The 21,103-nt window shown below is 34.1% G+C and overlaps 1 protein-coding gene across 1 annotated transcript in view; it reads left to right on the top strand.

Annotated features, from left to right (window-relative positions):
- Positions 1–20,785, top strand: part of LOC118181207 (uncharacterized) — a 323,394-nt gene extending 302,609 nt beyond the window's left edge. The window contains exons 3-4 of the mRNA XM_085814055.1: positions 8,722–8,960; positions 19,025–20,785. Of these exons, the coding sequence (XP_085670181.1) occupies positions 8,722–8,960; positions 19,025–19,784 (999 nt within the window). The 3' untranslated portion in view covers positions 19,785–20,785. The remainder of the gene's footprint in view (positions 1–8,721; positions 8,961–19,024) is intronic.
- Positions 20,786–21,103: the final 318 nt, after the last annotated feature.

Below are 21,103 nucleotides of genomic sequence, written 5' to 3'. Positions count from 1 at the left end.
TCACTGCATATAGAAAGGTTTTCATCTATTAGATCCACAAGAAACGCTTTTTTACGAAAAGATGCTACCTGCTCTACAGAAAAGTAGTCAGAGCTTTTACCGCCCAAGTCAATCCCTGAGATTGCTTCTAAAGGCTTTCCTTGCCTCTCTCGATGCACAAATAAATGTCTACAAATGTCAGAATAACATATGGTAAATAAATTAAAACTCTATTTATTTTTGAAATAAAATTTTAATTCTATCATTTTAAAATTGTAATATCATTTTGGATATTTTTCTGTTCCCAAAAACATCAATGACACTGAAGAGGTCTAATTCATTTCTATATTTGCTGTTATGCAAGCAGTATAGATAGATTTCTTAAATGAAAAATATACATTTGTAGTATTAGGTACTTCTTAATTTTTTTTTTTTTTTTTTTTTTTTTTTTTTTTTAAGAAAGTTTTTTCACAACTAACAACACTTACAGCATTGTGAGGAAAGTTCGCAGTAGTATTACAATATTTAGAACTTTGTTCTGAAGATTGTATTTTACATTAAGTGCGAAAGTTCAAAAGGATCGTGCTTCAGCATCTCTGTTTTATTTTCCCTGGCAATAACGGAAACAAAACATTGAATTATTTCTCTTTTAATGAGATTTAATTTTGTTTGTTAATATAATCGAATCATAATTTAGCTGATACTCTTACTTTTTTTCATTGAAAAGTTTCGGCGGAACAAATACGGCATAGCAAGTGCATGTAGCCTTTGAAATCTTTTAGTGGTATCTTTGAGTTTGGTGGTTTTGCTTTGGTGAGCGGTTTTGGGTTGGTTTAAGCGATTACGGAAAAGCATTCGGGCTATTTACCCAAGGAGATAAGTGTCTTCGACTTTCTAAGCGAAACTAGACCACGAAAACGCTTATGCAGCCAGCCGGTTCGAGAGATTCGAACGTCGGACCAAATTACCAGTCGTCAGCAACTTCGCCGCTCAGCTGCTTGTGGGCTTTTGAATACTGTATCTAGTATAAAAGCCATTTTTCTGAATTTAATTTCATGTGGCATTTCAAAGTCCTGTTATTCTTCCACGTGCTAAACCTTTATAACAATGTTTCAAGCAAAAATGTCACCCACAAAAAGTGGGTTAACCGAAGCGGACCATTCCCACTTCTCCCTCCGGTTACACCACTGAGGCTTGGCCTTGTCAACAGTATTCTGCAGTCAGGAAGTCTATTAGTTTGGTTGTTAGATTCCACATCAGAGGTTCTCAACCAAGAAGGATTCCCCAGGGAGGAATTTCATAGTTTCAGGGGGGATGAGGTCAGCTTTTTATTTACCTGATTTAGTTTTAGTTTATGAATATAAAAAAACTACTTCTATTCACGTTTTGGCATTTGTCAACGTTTTGCATACTTTTTCTTGTTAAAATTATAAGCTACATTAAAAAAATTATATAAATTTAAATATAAAGTATTTTGATGATGGCCTAGCAACAGTGAAAGGGGGCCCATGGGGCAAAAAAGATTGAGAAGCACTGTTCTATAAATTATCACTGTTGTATATATTTACAGTTCTTTTATATTATCTGTGTAATTAGTGTAGTGCCCTAGTAGTGCATTAAAAACAATTCATCGAAACACATAATATCGAATTTTGAGCTTACCAGCATCCCCAAAATATGTTTAATTTTAAAATGGCGAACTTTTTCAAATGCTTAAATTCACCTCATGGAATTTAGAATTCTGTAGTACAGTATCTGCGAAACGCTGATTTCGATTAAATAGCAATAAACAGTTAAAATTGGTTTGCGTGTTACTTTTCGCAGAATTTGGCGAACGAGCCTCGAGGAGGCTCTATTTGGCGATCGCCACGAGGTGAACCCGAAACAGAGGATGAGGAACCGCTCCTGCTAATTGCATTCCGGCGTAAAAACCGCTAAATCTCGACCTACCTCGTTTCGGCTGTCAGGGGAGTTGTGTTGGAGGGGGCGGGCCGCGGGCCCTTAATCACACCTCGCAGGGGCGCGCCCTCCGAGCCCGTGTGATGAATCGAAGGTGTGACATAATTAATTAACCTATCATCGTCGCCTTAACAAAGACATTTAGTTATAACACCTTGAATACGGCTGTGGCGGGGAAGCCTGTTTAGTTCTTTATTTATTCTGTGATCATTTATTTGTGAAGAGTGTGTAAAAAGCTATTTAAAGAGGGTCTCCAGATTTTTCTTTTGATTTTTTTAATATATCTACAAGGCAGCAGCAGAGCTGATTTTAGGTCGGGTGTCGACTTGATACCCATTTGTAAATCGCTATTACGCTCCGACTGCTTTTGAATAATAACTCTATTAAAGTAACTGGTTTCGCCGCATTTTTCCAAATGGTAACTACCTGCTTAAGGATGCAGAGTTTGAACGGATTTGTTTTGTAAGGATAATAGAATCCGTTCTTTGATGTATCTGCTCGGCTTTAACATACGTTATTAAAATTTTTCAGTGAAGAAAATGTTTGCAATTGTTTCGATAGTAATACTTTTTTTTTTCTTCTACTTCATTAATCATAAGAGATTAAGAAACAGAATTAAAACGGAAATAAATACTTTTGTGGTTCCAGTATTTAGAATAAGCTATGTCTTTTCTATATAGAAATCTTGCGAAATTATAAAGGGAGGTTTTGTAAGGATTGAAATCCCCCAAACAATAAATAAATAAATAAATAACCACAACTAAAATATATTCCTTTATCGAACTGAAATGGATGCTTATGTGTCAAGAGAAAATTAAAAGAGTATACATATATATGTAATCATTTCAATGAATTCATTTAGTGTCATTTCACGGGGCCAGCTGCGTTCATTGGTTTTAAATAACTTAATTTGTTAATCAGATTAAATTTAAAAGAAAAAATTAAGAACCTTATTATTGGCCGAATGGCAACACACTGGCGCGTGGAAGATAAAAATATCTTATTTGGGGTAGTGACAACATATTGTGGCAAATTGCTGAGTTTGTTAATGAAAATTAAGTTCACACAAAACATGAAATAAATAAATTTTTAAAAAAAATGAATGAAATTTCGGGCCTTAAGGTGCACATGCTCAGGTGAAAGGTTTACGCGTGTTCAAAATTTAGTGGCTCTAAGTGCTACCATTTTTCCACAATGCGAGGAAAAAACATACATGCGAAGTCAAGAGCAACTCTGCTTAAAAGTTAAGTTCTTTAAAATTTGTGTCGTTTGAAAATTGATAACATATTATTTATATAACTCAAGTGTAGTTAAGACCTCAAACATTGAAATAGTTGCGGTTAATAATTAAAGAAAATAATTAGTCATCTTATATTAGTCAAACGATCATGTAAGTAAAAAGCAACGGTACTTACGTATTAACGCAACCACTTTAGTAGACGTCGCCAAATACTCAGAATGTGCCAAACTCTGGCAATCATGCGCATAAACATTCTTCCAGCAACCATGAACAGTCTTATTCTTCCAGCAACCATTAACCGCTCGTAACAGTCTTTCAGTCGAGCAACACATATTCGTATGCATTCATTTTTGTTATATTCCAAATTCCAACTGTTTTTATGAACAAATTGTGAGCTTTTTTTTACCTTAGTTTTAAAATACGATCTAGTGGAATTTGCCAGCAATGAAAGAAACTGGGGTAAAATTCCTGGAGGAATACAGATTTTGCCGAGTCTCCGCAATTCTCTGATTTTTTAAGCGAAAACAGATCGCTGGGTACTTTGAAAGGAGCATAGTGGGGGGAAAAAATAAAAAAAAAAATGCAGAATGATTTGAAGAAGAATGTTAGTGTTTTATTTTTAATGTACCATGTATTCTTTATATAACAATTCAAATTTGCAGCATATTTTTTGCAGCATATTGCGCAAGATGTTTTCTAGACCAAAATTGGTTTTTCACAAATTGTTATTACTGCTTTGCTTGATAAATTATATATATAAATATATATATATATATAGAGAGAGAGAGAGAGAGAACTGATTGGGATTTATTTGTGATATAAATTTGCGATTTTCAATTTAGTTTATTATTTTTGCTTATTATATGTCGACTGAAACGCGTAAAAAAGATTTTTGAAATTCAGTATTATATATGAGTACATAATTTTTTCCTCTGCCAAAATTTATATGTACATATATTATATTTTATGTACCATATTTTTATGTGTTATATTTAACATTGGTTGATCTTTACATTATGGTAACTTGGCGATTTTTTGGCGAAAATTTGGCGACCAACTCTCCTACAGCAACCCTCTATTTTTTTTCCCCGCCGCCATTTTGTCTTCACGAAGTAAAGACATGTTTCTTTTCTTTTTATCTCCTGAACACTTCTTCCAACAATCTACTAGCCGAATTACACTTATGCTAGAAATTTTATCAAACAAAACTGCTTAATCATGACAAATATTCACTGCAAAATTAGGAAAAACTACACAATACCATTCTCCTTACGCATTTTTCAAAATAACACATACACATAAACCATGTACACGCCGACTTATTTTTACTTAAAAAAACATCCCAGAATTGCACAAAAATGGCATTGCGCACACTCTTCACTATATCCATGTACACTGCTTTTTTCTCATAAATTACAAAAATTTCACGAAAATACATGACAATTTTCTCAATCTTTAAACCCGGTAAAAAGAACATATATGAAATTACCTGATCGCGAAAAAGTATTTACCCTTTACAAATATGAACATTTCCACATATAAAATAAATAAAATATCCAAAAACTTTTACCTCTAAATCATCTATCACATTATACACGTCACCAACGAATTCATACCGAAAGCATTACAAATACTTAGTATCAAATATTTAAATTATTTCCATGCACGTTTATTTCAACTTAAACGTATACCAAATTCCTACAAGCATAAAATTCACAAAATAACTATCATTTCATTAAAATATCACTAAACCATGTACACGTCGACTTATTTTTACTTAAAAAAACATCCCAGAATTGCACAAAAATGGCATTGCGCACACTCTTCACTATATCCATGTACACTGCTTTTTTCTCATAAATTAAAAAAAATTTCACGAAAATACATGACAATTTTCTCAATCTTTAAACCCGGTAAAAAGAACATATATGAAATTACATGATCGCGAAAAAGTATTTACCCTTTACAAATATCAACATTTCCACATATAAAATAAATAGAATATCCAAAAACTTTTACCTCTAAATCATCTATTACATTATACACGTCACCAACGAATTCATACCTCAAGCATTACAAATACTTAATATCAAATATTTAAATTATTTCCATGCACGTTTATTTCAACTTAAACGTATACCAAATTCCTACAAACATAAAATTCACAAAATAACTATCATTTCATTAAAATATAATTAAATTCAAAAACACTACTTAAAATATAAATGAGCACATACATTAAATTAATAAAAATTACCTTACAATCCTAATTACTTTAAACTAAATCATTGCTAATAACAATTTTCCCAATAATACCAAATTCCTTTCCACCTTACATTTACAACAATGCATAAAAATAATATCCTCAAATAATTAAAAATACTAACTTACCTAATCTTCTTCAGAATCTTGATTACGTGGCGGATACACTTTTCTTACTTCTGTTTCAGAATCTTTAAAATCATACTTATCTTTCAAAGCAAGATACCAGGTAAAATAAATAACATAATAAAACATCTTTATTTCTCTCTCGCACAACCTTAAAAAACATTTATTACTATCCTTTTCAATACCACTAAATACCCATTTCGAATTCACTTTAGTTACGGCCATGGGATCCAAAAATTCACAAACACTATTTCACACAACACAGAATAAAGCCAAATACAAAATTGCCAGATTTTTTCCCGATTAAAGAACAGTAATTCGTCCATTAATATCACATAACATATCCCATGATCTCTCATTTCCTCACACAAAATAATGCGTAATCAGAACTGAATACTACTCACATTCTTAACAAAGTCTAACTAACCTAATCTTCTTCTGAATCTTCCTTACATGGTGGATACACTTTTATTATGGATTCAATAAAATTACTGAACGATTTTTTTTCCGAATTTGATAGAATTTGATAAAAAAAAATTCTCTTTATCACATCTACAATTCACTTTAGACAGCGCCATACAATCCCAAAATTATTCAACCCTACTTCACACAACACACAATGAAGCTTAATACAAAATAATATACATCCACAGATACTTGTCCAAATTCCCCCTTTTTCCGATTAAAGAACCGTAATTCGTCCATTAATATCACATGACATATCCCATGATCTCTCATTTCCCCCACACAAAATAATGCGTAATCGGAACTGAGTACTGCTCACATTATTACCAAAGTCCCAGGTAGTAACCTTTATCGCCTCCAAAATGTCGCCAAACTACCAGTTACCATATTGTAAAGATCAACCTTAACATTATATTTTTAAATATACATTACATTTACATAATACACATATATACATACACCTACTATAAAAATCTTTTGAAATTTTCAGTTACGTTTTAGCTGTTCGTATTTTTCTTTAAAATTAAACCTTTGCTATAATATAACCCACAATTTATTCCCACTTTGAGCTGAATTCACACTCATTTCTGAGTTATTCACCCTTTGAGCTTCAGACCACTTCCTTAACCTATTCACAATGTTCTACACTTGTTGATTTAAAAGACCATTATTTTGTATGTCATCTCGAGTTTTCTCTTGGTGTGTAGGAGCCAGTTTCCCTTAGAAAGTCCTCCACAAAGCCGTAATCAAACAAACCGCAAATCATTTTTGTCGATTTTACTGCAATCTAAAATTTATTTGGCGATAATCCGCCTTGTTGTGCGATTATTTGGCGATAATTCGACTTAACTGTATTATCGTATTTTGTATTTTTACTCAGGCTTTTAGCAAAAATTGAGTAATATTCGAAGTCAGAGCACATTAAACTACGTTAGGACTCGGAAATATATTTATATACAATAGCTGTAAGTAGGTATAATCACAAATGTAAACTTTGTATAATTCCTTTGCATCCAGAGTTCTGGCTTTAATAAATTAATGTTACAAATCCCTCTGTGTTTGACAACATTGGTGAACTGAAATTGAAGCCGTGACTCTAATTGACGGGTGCTTGAAATTCAACTGCTGCGATTCTGAAACGCTATAATATTTAATTCTGCCATTTAAAGCCGCATTATAACAGGATTCTGTGAGATGCAGCTGAATTTGAAATAGGCTTAGTTTCAGTTCAATTTATATCGTTATTAACATGCAACTGAAATAATTATATTACATAAATACTACATATAAATAGCCATATATGTAGAATTTATTTCAAATTAATATACCTGTAAATAAATGTAGTTACAGATACTTTATACATTCTCATATTTCAGAAAGCAGTTATGTTATTGACAATTTTCCTTCAGTGAAAGCGCAAAAAAGTAACTACTGTTAGTGAAAAGTGAAAGTAACTACTGTTAAATTATATCAATAGTTTGAAGAGTCCTAAGGCTATTTTGAAGCTTGAGAACAAGAAGAATGAGCAATGCCCTCGGCGTGACTCGAACCTGAACCTCTCGAATACGCGCCGAGTGTGCTAACTGTTATACCACGAAGGCATGCTGGAAGGAGGGAGAAAATACCTTATACCATTTTCGACACTATTCACAAAGTATTCACTATATACTGAAGGGATGGTATTTAGATCATTTCTGTTGTTAATTTGGAATATTAATTTTCAACAATGTAGAAAACATGATGCAGTTTTAAATGGATGTTCTATGTCTATTTAATTATAAGTTCAATATTCTATTCTGGTTTCGTTAGTGTAAGAAATATAAAACAGCTATCCGCAGATAGACAGACGTAATTTTTTGGAACGTTTCTTTAGTATGTTCTTCAGAAAGCTTCGGAAATTGAATCTTTAAGTTTGTGTTAATAATAAAAATTGAGAAATTATATCTATATATGCAAGTAATCTAAAGTCTAAATTATTTTATTTGATTATGCGCACACGAGGTCTGCATAAGATGAAGGATGTCTTCGTACAGGACTCTCTAGGGAAAACTGGCTCATATACCTGTTACACATGGAAAAATATCTAAAATACGTATGCAGCCAGAGCCTGTTAGTTTGAAATAAAACTCAGATCGAAGTACCAGTATTTAGCGACTTCATCGCTTGGCCGTTGGTGGGCCTCTGTAGTCTAGATCTTCGGAAGTTTTAATATAATATATTTTTGTAATATGTTGTTTTGTACAAATGGTTGGACAATTGCAGCTTAAAGCATTGGTCAGAAACGGCCAATAGTCATCAGGCATTATGCTGTCTCATCACCGAAGCATAGCCCAAAATGGCTTGAGGCCCAACATAAAGCGATCGATTTAACCCCGGGAGAACGGGACATTTCATTCCAATTTGATGCAATATACCCCTGAAAAGATATCCGAAGCTTTCCCATTCGTCTTTACATGCCCTCAAGTCTCTCGAAAAAGCTTTCGTCTTGCCGGTATTTTAAGTACCCCTATGTTGCACAGACACTATAAACTTATAGACATTCAGGATTTCTGCGGGATTCAAACCAGAACCCAAAGGTCCGGCAACCAAAGACACTAAGCACTACACCTATCGAAGAGGCTTTCCTATAATATCATGCATACTGTTTGATGCATTTTGTGTATTATTATAACTATATTTATTTTCTATAGGTGTGGTTCCAAAACCGGAGGGCCAAATGGAGAAAAAAGGAAAACACGAAGAAAGGTCCAGGAAGGCCAGCACATAATGCCCACCCTCAGACGTGTTCGGGAGATCCTATACCTCCAGAAGAGATCGAAAAGAGGGATCGTGACCGAAGAGAAAAGAAACTCAGAAAACAGCTAGAACGCCAAGCTAAACGGTTGCAACAGGCTAAAGTGAAGCCCGGTGTAAATGTCGCTAGTCTTAGGTAACTATTAATTTCCTTAAAAATTGCAAGCTGAATTAAGAGTATTAGTGAAATACACAAATTGAATTTGAAGTATATATCATTAACTATAGTTCGACCGTCTCAAACGAAACTTTGGCTGGCATTCTACCAAACCACATAGACTCGTCCAGAGGGGCGTTATTACGTGCTGCGACGTGAAAGGTCAAGTGAAAGTCTTCTCTTCTCGTAGATCGGGGATCATCATTTGCCATTTGGGCTCAACTACAGAAGAGTTTTTGCCAATCATTTTTTGGTTGCCACGGGCCATTTGCAAGTAGTTGAAACATTTGTTGCCACCTGAAAGCGTGAATGAAACATGACTGAAGTCAGGCGATTATTAGTCGTAGAAAGATGGACGTAAAAGTTCATGCTTGGCAGAAAATTTTGGTGAGCAAAACGGGGGATCGAACCCTCAAAATTTCAGTCCGTAGGTTTTCATGTGTGCCTTGTACCACCAGGCTAATGCTTCATCATCTCTGATTGGTCGAATTACTTACTTGTCGCTTTTTGCGAATTTCATGAGCATCACTGGGGCTTGGAAACCTGCCTTGAGTTTTCCGCTATTGTTTCAGCTGCTTTAATTTTCCCTATGTGGAAAATGATGGAGCTTAGAAATTCGTTTATTTTTTCGTCCTTCAGCCAAGAGACTGCTTCGGTTAGATCTTCAGGAAAGGTGAGCTTTCAAATTCACCTTTTCGCTGTATTAAGCTTCGGGTTGATTTTTCTTCACTGGTTCTTCACTAGATGCCATTGCTGGTACCATTTTTAGTTCTTAATATTTTATAAGTTATGTACTCTTTCCCCAGCATTTTATATAAAGGCTGCTTAAACTCATTAGGCTTGAAGCAGAAGCAGTGAAAAAATGTGCAGTTCCCTCGCCGGGACTCGAACCCTGGACCTCTCGAATAAGCGTCGAGTATGCTTCCAATTACACCCCAAAGGTTTTCTTCTCTTCTCCGGAAAGCGAGAATTTTTATACTCGAAAGAAAGAAAGTCCCCATCCTTCCAACCCTATTCTGAGAATAATTCGATTCGAAAGGCGCATGCGCGTTTGCGCTTATGTTCGCGGATGAGGCGGTCGATCTATGTTTGGGTTTTGCATCTTTACATTTTAAGACACTTAGGGCACATTACTTTTGTAATAAAATGATTAAACATCTGAATTTCATGAATTATAGAAAGATGTTTTCCTATACAGTAAAATTCTATTTATAATGTTTTTATTTCTCTCAATTTTATTTAACGCTGGTAAGAATTAGCTCAAGTCATTTAAGAGAGAAAATTATTTAAATTGTTAGACAAATAGTAATAACAATATTACTAAGAAGAATATTCAGTTCCTCATATATACTGATGAGTTGTTTGAACACATTGCAATGAGAAAAACCATTAATCATGAACCATTAAATCATTCGTATTTCTTCACTGTCTATTAATCATTGCCATTAACCATTCATCTTTGATCATTAGCCATTTTATATCTCTTCATAGTCATTAACCATTCACCTGTAACCATTAACCATTTGTATCTTTTGCTTCTATATTTTTTCCATGCCAAATCATAATTTATACATTCTTGGGGTGGAGAGGGAGATCATGATTTTCTGCTTGTGTTTAAACTGATTCTATGATTTGTCGCTAGAATATTACTCGATTTCGAAACAATTTGTATTTAGAAAACGCTACACCCTTAAAATAAATAAATAAAAAATAAAATATGTCTACTTTTGTAATTTAACATCATAGAATTTGCATGTAAGAGAACAATTTTTCTTCAGGAAGTTCACGGAAACCATATGAAGGCAGTCAATTAAATTTCTAGAAAAGAAATCTTGGCAAAAGCGTTTTTGCATCTTTAATCATTCGGCCATTGGTGTGTCGCAACACTGGGTCCAGAAGTGATGAATGATTTGTTTTGAATAAAGTTGACTGCTATATTTTTAAGACATTTTGCATGCATGTCTAGGTCATAATATTATCTCTAAGCGTCGTTTGCTGAACTCTCTGAACGTTCACCTGATTAAAATTAATAACTAGCCACTTGGCCGCCCAGCTGCTTAAAACAGTTATAAAAAACAGATGCACAATGTGTTTCATGATTCCTAATTAATATAATTTCGCGAGTAGAGCTAATAATTAATAATAAGGATGACGAACTACGTTTATTACTTTTAAACCACTTAATTTGTTAATTAATAACATAAAGTTTAAATTTAAAAGAAAATTTAATATAAAATACTTTGCCGAATAGCAACACGATGGAAAGTGCAAGATAAAAATATTTTATTTTGAACAGAGACAACATATTCCTTCTTAATCTCTGAGTTTGTTGATTAAATCTGGGACAGATATATATTACACTTCTCTGAGTGGCAACACGTTGCTTTTAAACCGCTGTCATTGTTAATGAAAATTTCATTTCATTAAGTTCAAAATTAAGTGGGAAACAAATTTGGAATTCACAGTTGGGGCTTCGATGGGCACAGAATAACATACAATTTAATATTAGAGTTATTCACAACTCTACAGAAAATAAATATAAATGGTCAAGGTGTAGAATATATACATTTGCAAATATAACTTTTATATTTTCTCGTTGGTAATACCAAATTAGTAGCTAACGTATAACGATGAAATCAATTTTTGAAAATTTTACTATGCAGAAGATTCGTTGACACGTTGATTGACCAAAAAAAAAAAAAAAAGTTTTTCGCAGACGATTCAGTATTTCTCATTCAATTAATTCAGTTCTCACTTCGCGACAAGGCAAATATACATAAAAACTCAAAATGTCTGTATTGAAAATTATGAAGTAAATCTTAAACTCTTATTTCCTCGCATAAATTCCAGAATGGATTAAGCGTGACTTAATTCGCAATAATAAAAGAAGGCGTTATCTTTGTTATTGCAAAGTTTACTTTCTCTAGATTGGCAACAAATCTACTATTCTGTTATTTCAAATGTATACAAGCAATGGCCGACCTAGCAAAAATTATTGAGCTTAGCGGCACTTAAAACAACTTTTAAATTGTTCATAGTTCTAAACATATTGCATACAGATTTGCTAAAGCCATAAAAACCTTAACCGGAAGATAAGAACAGCATACTTCCATCAGTTTTAAACCAAGAAATGCATAATTAACAAACATATAAGAATAAAGAAACTGAAATCACTGAGCCGAGTAACAGAGTGGACATATATATGCATATATTTATACACTTTTGGTGCGGCCGATTGCAACCAAAATACGAGGTGCACATCTACATGTTATAGCAGTCCTATATACAAAATTTGTGTTTTTGCATCTTTAATCATTCGGCCATTGGTGTGTCGCAACACCGGGTCCAGAAGTGATGAATGATTTGTTTTGAATAAAGTTGGCTGCTATATTTTTAAGACATTTTGCATGCATGTCTAGGTCATAATATTATCTCTAAGCGTCGTTTGCTGAACTCTCTGAACGTTCACCTGATTAAAATTAATAACTAGCCACTTGGCCGCCCAGCTGCTTAAAACAGTTATAAAAAACAGATGCACAATGAGTTTCATGATTCCTAATTAATATAATTTCGCGAGTAGAGCTAATAATTAATAATAAGAATGACGAACTACGTTTATTACTTTTAAACCACTTAATTTGTTAATTAATAACATAAAGTTTAAATTTAAAAGAAAAATTTAATATAAAATACTTTGCCGAATAGCAACACGATGGAAAGTGCAAGATAAAAATATTTTATTTTGAACAGAGACAACATATTCCTTCTTAATCTCTGAGTTTGTTGATTAAATCTGGGACAGATATATATTACACTTCTCTGAGTGGCAACACGTTGCTTTTAAACCGCTGTCATTGTTAATGAAAATTTCATTTCATTAAGTTCAAAATTAAGTGGGAAACAAATTTGGAATTCACAGTTGGGGCTTCGATGGGCACAGAATAACATACAATTTAATATTAGAGTTATTCACAACTCTACAGAAAATAAATATAAATGGTCAAGGTGTAGAATATATACATTTGCAAATATAACTTTTATATTTTCTCGTTGGTAATACCAAATTAGTAGCTAACGTATAACGATGAAATCAATTTTTGAAAATTTTACTATGCAGAAGATTCGTTGACACGTTGATTGACCAAAAAAAAAAAAAAAAGTTTTTCGCAGACGATTCAGTATTTCTCATTCAATTAATTCAGTTCTCACTTCGCGACAAGGCAAATATACATAAAAACTCAAAATGTCTGTATTGAAAATTATGAAGTAAATCTTAAACTCTTATTTCCTCGCATAAATTCCAGAATGGATTAAGCGTGACTTAATTCGCAATAATAAAAGAAGGCGTTATCTTTGTTATTGCAAAGTTTACTTTCTCTAGATTGGCAACAAATCTACTATTCTGTTATTTCAAATGTATACAAGCAATGGCCGACCTAGCAAAAATTATTGAGCTTAGCGGCACTTAAACAACTTTTAAATTGTTCATAGTTCTAAAAATATTGCATACAGATTTGCTAAAGCCATAAAAACCTTAACCGGAAGATAAGAACAGCATACTTCCATCAGTTTTAAACCAAGAAATGCATAATTAACAAACATATAAGAATAAAGAAACTGAAATCACTGAGCCGAGTAACAGAGTGGACATATATATGCATATATTTATACACTTTTGGTGCGGCCGATTGCAACCAAAATACGAGGTGCACATCTACATGTTATAGCAGTTCTATATACAAAATTTCTACGTTCTGAGGCTACTCGTTTTTGAGTTGGGCGGGATACATACCCACAGACGCCACAAAAAATTCTCTTCAGAATGCATTTTAAATTAGTTTTACAATATTTTTGGCTGGAAAGAGTCCTTTCGAAAATGGATATTTGCGTAGAAATACGATGGCTGAAACTTTTCGAGATTACAATACTTCCTTGTGCAAGGAAGTAAAAAAGTGGCTTTAGTTTTATTTTAAAATTATCTTACTTTTTTTTAATAGTCTGTATTTGTATTTAGAGGATTTTATTGCTTTCAAATGTTGGGTTTGAAAAAAAGATTAATAGCTACTTTGTTGTAGTATATACAGGGTGATTATAATTAAAGTTTAAGTTTCAAAACGCTATAAAAAAGAACCACTGATGAAAATGATGTGAAATTTGAAAGGAATGTTATTGAAGAATGCGGAAAGCGTATGGCAGAAGAAAAAATTTAGTTTCAAAAGTTAGCAACAGATGACGCTGTAAGCGGCAGAATCACGACGAGAAACGAGAAGCGATTCGTAAAACAATGGTTAAGGTGGAAGTTACACATTAAAACGCATTGACAAATTAGAATTGTTGAATAATTTTATTTGCATGACTGTACATATCACATCGAAAGGTACAAATCGGTTTCAAGAGTTTTGCGGCGACATACCGCATAAGAACCATTCATCCAAGAAGTTCGGAACTGTCGCGAGACTGACACAAAACATGTTCAATGCATAAAAATGATTTCATCCACACATCCACGCTGTTGCAGAGCTGGAATCACGTGGTTGCGCAAAAGAGACGCATACCTCTGACCAGTGACGGTTGCACCCGTCTGGTCCGGAACAGGACCGGAAGCACCCGTCTCTTCGAAAAAATATGGTTTTAGGATGAATGATGCCGTAAAGCCACACCATACCGTGACCTTTTCAGGATGAAATGGTACGGGGTGCGTTGCCAGTGGATTTTCTGTTGCCCATATTCGACAATTCTGGGTATTCACGTATCCTGTCAGATGGAAATCGGCTTCATCTCTCCACAAAATTTTCCACGGCCATTCATTATCCACTTCCATGCGAGCCAGGAATTCTAACGCAAACGTCTCCCTAGCTGTCAGGTCAGGCGGAAGCAACTCCTGCACATGGCCAATTTTGTACGGATAGCATTGCAGGATGTTTCGTACAATTTTCAGCACCGTGCTCGTAGGCCTGTCCAATGTTCGTTCAATTCCTCGTGCACTGCACGGTTGCACACCACCGGCCGACCCCTCCTGTAATGCTGTTGCCACTTCTTCAACTACCGTCGAATGCACTCGTTTTCTCCCTCTACCAGATTGCACATCAAACGAACCTGTCGTTTCGAATTTTTGCATCATTTTCTTTAGACCTACGACACTCATTGGACCAACGCTTTCTTTTATACCCTTCAGTGTCCTGAATTTTTGCAGAGCTACTCTTGCACAATCATCATTCTTGTAATACAGCTTTACCAGCAGAGCGCGGTCCTGCAGTGAAACACCCATGCCGAACGTCTGAGACGCGAAATGAGGAACAGCCTGGTATCTGACGGCTTTATAACACTGAAATTTAACTAACATTTTAATTTGTCTTCTTTCGCTTGCAGCGCCATCTGTTGCTAACTTTTGAAACTAAATTTTTTCTTCTGCCATACGCTTTCCGCCTTCTTCAATAACATTCCTTTCAAATTTGGCGTCATTTTCATGAGTGGTTCTTTTTCTATAGCGTTTTGAAACTTAAACTTTAATTATAATCACCCTGTATATATATATATATATATATTTGGTAAAAGCTTACCTTTTCGCTATTTAATGCATCACTCAATAAGTTCCCGGTCTGACACATATGTGGCAATACTGCTAACAGACCCATATGATTTCCCGATAGTAGCATCCTTCAGACTATACATGCCAAAATTTTCATGACATTCTGATAATTAGTTTACAGGTTACAGTAGTTTTAGTGACCCTAGTTTTGTAATTTTCAAAACAATGGATCAAAAATAATTTCGTGTGTTGATTGAACATTGTTTTTTTATGGGAAAAAATACTGATGAAGCCAAAAAGTCACTTATTAAGCGGTATGGAGGCTCTGCACCAGGAAAATCAACTATTATTGACTGGTATGCTGAATTTAAACGCAGTCGTACTATAAGGTATTTTCTCCTTCCTTCCAGCATGCCTGGTGTAACGGTTAACACACTCGGCACGTATTCGAGAGGTCCAAGCTCGAGTCCCGGAGAGGACACTGCACACATTTTTCACATCATCTTGCTTTAAAATAACTTATGGCGCCCTCACTAAAAGGTGGTGCATGATTGTTCTTCACCATCAGGACCTGTCAATTGGGTCCCCTAATCCCCAGACGTCATTTAAAATTAGGACTATGGGAGGTATTTTCTCCCTCCTTTGTGCATGCCTTCTTGGTGTAACGATTAGTACACTCGGCTCTCTTTCGAGAGGTCTGTGTTTCGAGTGCCAGAGAGGGCGCTGCACATTTTTCATGTGCTCTTGCTTCAAAAAATCCTAATGATTCTACAGAAAATAAGTGTACTGTACAGTATATAATGTACTCTACAGTACATACATACATAATTCTAATGACTATAAACATCGAGGATGCCGAACACTCTGCTCGCCCAAAATCGGCAGTTGCTGCGGAAAACATAAAAAAGGTTTTAAAAAATAATTTTGAAAGATATTAAAGTGAAGCTGCGTAAGATAGTTGATATCTAAGAGATATCAGAAGGTAGTGTGTTTAGAATTTTACACGAAAATTTGAGCATGTGTAAATTGCTTTTGAGGTCGGTGCCACGTTTGCTCACACCGGAATAAAAAACAACAACTCGTCGGCGATTCAGAGCGCTGTTTCGAGCTATTCAAGCCAGATAAAAAGGATTTTTTTCATCGGTGTGTGACAATGGATGAAACTTGGATCCCCTACTACACACCTAAATCAAAAAGATCGTCAGTTGAATAGACAGCAGCCGGGAAAAGTCGTCCGAACCGAGAAAAAACGTAAACTCAGCCGGCAAGGTTATAGCATCCATACTTTGGGATGCGTATGGTGTTTGGTTCATTATCTGTCTTGAGAAAGATAAAACTTTCGATGTAATACCGAATATTACATGGAATTATTGGATCGATTGAATGCTGAAGTCAAGAAAAATATCCTCACATGCAAAAGAAAAAAATGCTGTTTCACCAAGACAATGCCCCGTGTCACAAGTCGATGAAAACGATGGTTAAATTGAATGAATTACCTCCTCACCCAACGCACTTTCTAGATTTGACCACCAGTGACTACTGGCTTTTTACAATCACTAAAAAGATGCTACAGGGAAAGAAATTTAGCTCAAATAAAGAAATGATAGCCGAAACTGAGGCTTATTTTGAGAGCAAAGGCAAATCGTTCTACAAAAAGAAAACATCGAAATGTTAGAGGAGTGTTGGAATTAATGTATCACTCTTGAAGGAAAGTATGTTGAGGAATAATGTGGAATGCTTTTTAAAAAAAAAATGCTTTTCTTAGCTAGACGAGAGACTTATTTAGTGATCTGTTTAACTCTACATTTAAAAAAGATTTTTCTTTTCTTGATCAAATTTAAAGTAGAAAAAATAAATTAATATCACGTGAAAAAGTCAAAAATTTCGAGAATTGATAATCTGATGCTTTAAATGTGATAAAAGTACTTATCGCGTTTAAATACGTACTAGTAAATGTGATAAAGTACTTGCTGTATTTTAAGCATTTTCAGGTACTGAAAATTAAACTTATACAGTGGTAAGTTTTAGTATTTTAAATATCTTTAAGCATAATTCTAGATTGAAATTGCGAAACTGAAGTAAATCTTAATTTTTTTCGCTTTTTCCTGGAAAGGAAATTTTATAAGAGCATTTACACATTTTCAGTGCTATTATACGAGGAATACTAAATGTCTGGAGAGCTTTCACGAAAAGAAAAACAAGTTAGGAAATCATAACATTTTCAAAACGAAAAGCTCTTATTAAAAAAAATATCAAACACATTCTTATAATAAAATATTAATATAAATATGCTTCCCTTCATTTCAAATAAAAATAAATGTCAAGTGTTCTCATGCATTGTAAAAAGAACTGAAAATTGCACCATTCTGCGTATACGAGCGTGAAACAGAAATTTCATTCGCTGAAGCATATGAAAAGTTTCACAATAGGCTGCATAATTTTTAACACGAATCTGAAGAGATGTATAAGGTTTTGGAATCGTTTTAGATTCCTGCTTTTGAATCCTTTATTTCCCTTTTTGGGAAAAACTTCATATAGTAAATCAGCAGCGCTCTGCATCACGAAGAATATATACGTTCCGTGATGTAACATGAATAAAGTCAATGCCTTGGGGAGGGAAGCAGAGATGTGGTTTCGGTGATACGAGAAGAGTTGACAAAAGGCATGAAAATGCAGTTCGTCTTTCCAGAAACCTTCCATTACTCATCTGAATCATTTTTTCAAAAGTGCGAAAAAGTATAACTTAGAAATGCCTTGAAATATAACTTCTTTAAAATACCTGCAAACCAAAATACATTATCCGCTTTGTTATGAGTAAAGAGACAATTTCTCTTTTCAGAGAATGAATAAGGGGAAATATTTATGGAATATGAAAGCTGTAGTCGAGATTGAGAAAGATAAAAACGTTTTTGCAAGCACGTCTTTTTTTTTCTCCCGCGTTCCAAAAGCATATGGTGTGTGTGCTAAAAGGGTGATTTATCAAAAGGGTGGCCTTAAGTCGTGATATGTTTTAAACTTCGCATTCAGTCGAAAAGTTATTCAAATATTAAAATGAGAAAGTAGATACTACCTCAGTTTTGCTGTTTGCGAAATTTTACTCTTTTTAGAGCAGCATCACTAAGAAAGAAAAATTTTGAAAACTAACACTGTAAGGAAAATCCATGACTTTCAATCAAAGGCTCACTCAAATAAAAGGCGTATCGATTTTTATTTAGGAATATTTTTACTAAATAAGTATAACATTGTTTCAAGGAGAATTCATTTCTAAAAATTCTGCAAATATTTACATGCTTTCTGTTAATTAATCAAAAGCAGTCATTTTTTAAAATTTAGCAGCATGTAACTCATTTCTAAAAAACACTACACAATCATAGCGAAAGCGGGAAAGATAAGATGTTTAAGTTGTTTAAGATTTTTCTATTTTATATATATATTGCTTATAAATTTTTCATTTTATATGAATATGTTCATTCATCTAATGGAGATAAAATTTTAATTACTCTTTTTATTTCAGCGAGGCTATCTACCAAACACTAAGTGAACTCCGACACATCAATGATCGAAAAGAACCTCGAGACCTAGTAGGCGCAGAGACTTATGTGCTTCTGGGCACGATGGGCTTTGATGTCGTGGATGCCATGAATCGATCCAGTAAGAGTCAGCAGTCACAGCAGCAGCATAATCACTGCAGCAACAGTGGCAGCAGTAGTCTGGGAGACGTTAATGTTTGTTCCTTAGGTGACGACAACACCACCGATGAAGATGTTGCCGGCAACAACAACAGAATCAGCGACTATCATCTCCACCACCGTCCTCAGCTGATGGTCACTCAGAAAGTCAATCCCTTCAGTATTGAGAACATCTTAGCTGAGGACAAAGTGGCCAGAAGTCGCCTTATGGGATCCTCAGCAGTCGGTCCTTATGCAGTCACTCAACCGGTTGGTTTTCTGGTGAGATCACAGCATGAGGTGGGAAGTCCAAGTTCATGCCAATCCAGTGACGTCTCTCCAAGTGACTACAGTGCTCCAAGTAGCCCCGATAGACCCACAACAGACTGTAAAATTGGTGATCCTGAGCAATCCGAGTCTGAATCTGAAGACGATGGACCACCCGAGGGAGAAATTGAACTCAGATTACGACTGCAAGAAGGTGAAGACAGGAACGTTATGGTCGTGCCATGCAGTCCCCCACCCACTCACACCTCTGTAGTTAACGATAATAATACTAACTTAAAGCACAATATTTCAACTGGTTCTATGACACACAGGTTGTGAGATTTAATTGTATTTTACGTTGGACGAATACATTCATGTATCAATTATGACCAATCCCTCGGATACATGCTTTGTATCCAAGACAGGCTGAAGAATTATTTCATTTGGAATAATCATTGAGCATATTTGTTTCACATCTGACATGTGATTGGTTGAAAGACTGATAAAAGAAATTAAAGTTTCCGTGACTGGCAAAAATATGCATTTCCACCAGAACTAAATAATTTCAAGTGTAAATAATAAGAAGAATTAATTGAAGAAGCGGAAATACTTGTATAGGTGCATTTTTGTTCTTACAAATGATCTAGTTGAATCAAAATTGGGAAAAAATTACATACCAACATTACAGTTAACGTATGGAATCTAGCTGAAATGTTAACATACTACTTACCAAAATGTGAAATAATTGAACAATAAGATTGCATATTAAATGTTATTGCTTCGTAATGAGAAATTTGAATAACATATTCAGAAAAAAGTATTTTCGTTTTCTAAGGTAAAATTCTGGTCAGTTAAAAATGTAAATCTGAAATTCACTGACTAGCATATTAAAGTAATATTTCCAAAAAAGATTACTTAATTCTGTGCCTCTTCAATAAACAAACTATTAGATTTGTATATAGGTTCTGAGTCATAATTTATATTAAAAATATCTTACGGTGCAATCATGAGATTCACGACCAGCAATGAAACCGGAAACGAGCCATTTGACGAGGTTGAAAAATGTGAATTATTTCCTACCACATTCATCAAGCCAAAAATATCTTCTTAAAATTTATTATTTTAGGTTATTCGAAATTAATTACAAGAATTCGTAAGATATGCTTTTGATGGACTTCTGTTTAAATATATGTATTTATTAAATATAAAATAAACAAAAAAATTATAACTGAAATTAATCATCAGAATTGACAATGATTAGTACCTCTTAGGAATGTGTGTTTTCATTCAATGGACTTGTAATTGATTGTATAATAAAGTTATATAATTGAAAGACCATATTTCAAGTGCGTAATTATACTCGACTGAAGACTCATTTTATTGTAAGAAAAAAATCTGTTGTGTACACCACATGACTCCCTTGGGCGGAATATTAAATTATGTGCATTTTTTGCTGCATTTCATTTAAACTTATTTCCTCGAGTTTCATTAGAGATATATTTCTCATTCAGTTAATGCAATTCCCACTTCGCGGCAAGGCAAAAATACCTAAAAACTAAAAATATCTTCCTTAAAAATTGAAAGATATGGAAAAGCATAAAACAGCAAATGCTGTTTAAAAAATTAAAAAAATAATTCTTACAATTAAAAGTAGAGTT

This window comes from Stegodyphus dumicola, chromosome 3, assembly GCF_044657685.1.
Source record: "Stegodyphus dumicola isolate Sdum_Otavi_A_Nest chromosome 3, ASM4465768v1".
Lineage (NCBI taxonomy): Eukaryota > Metazoa > Arthropoda > Arachnida > Araneae > Eresidae > Stegodyphus > Stegodyphus dumicola.
Note: the sequence above shows the minus strand (reverse complement) of the source record. Positions and strands in the feature narration are given on the sequence as shown.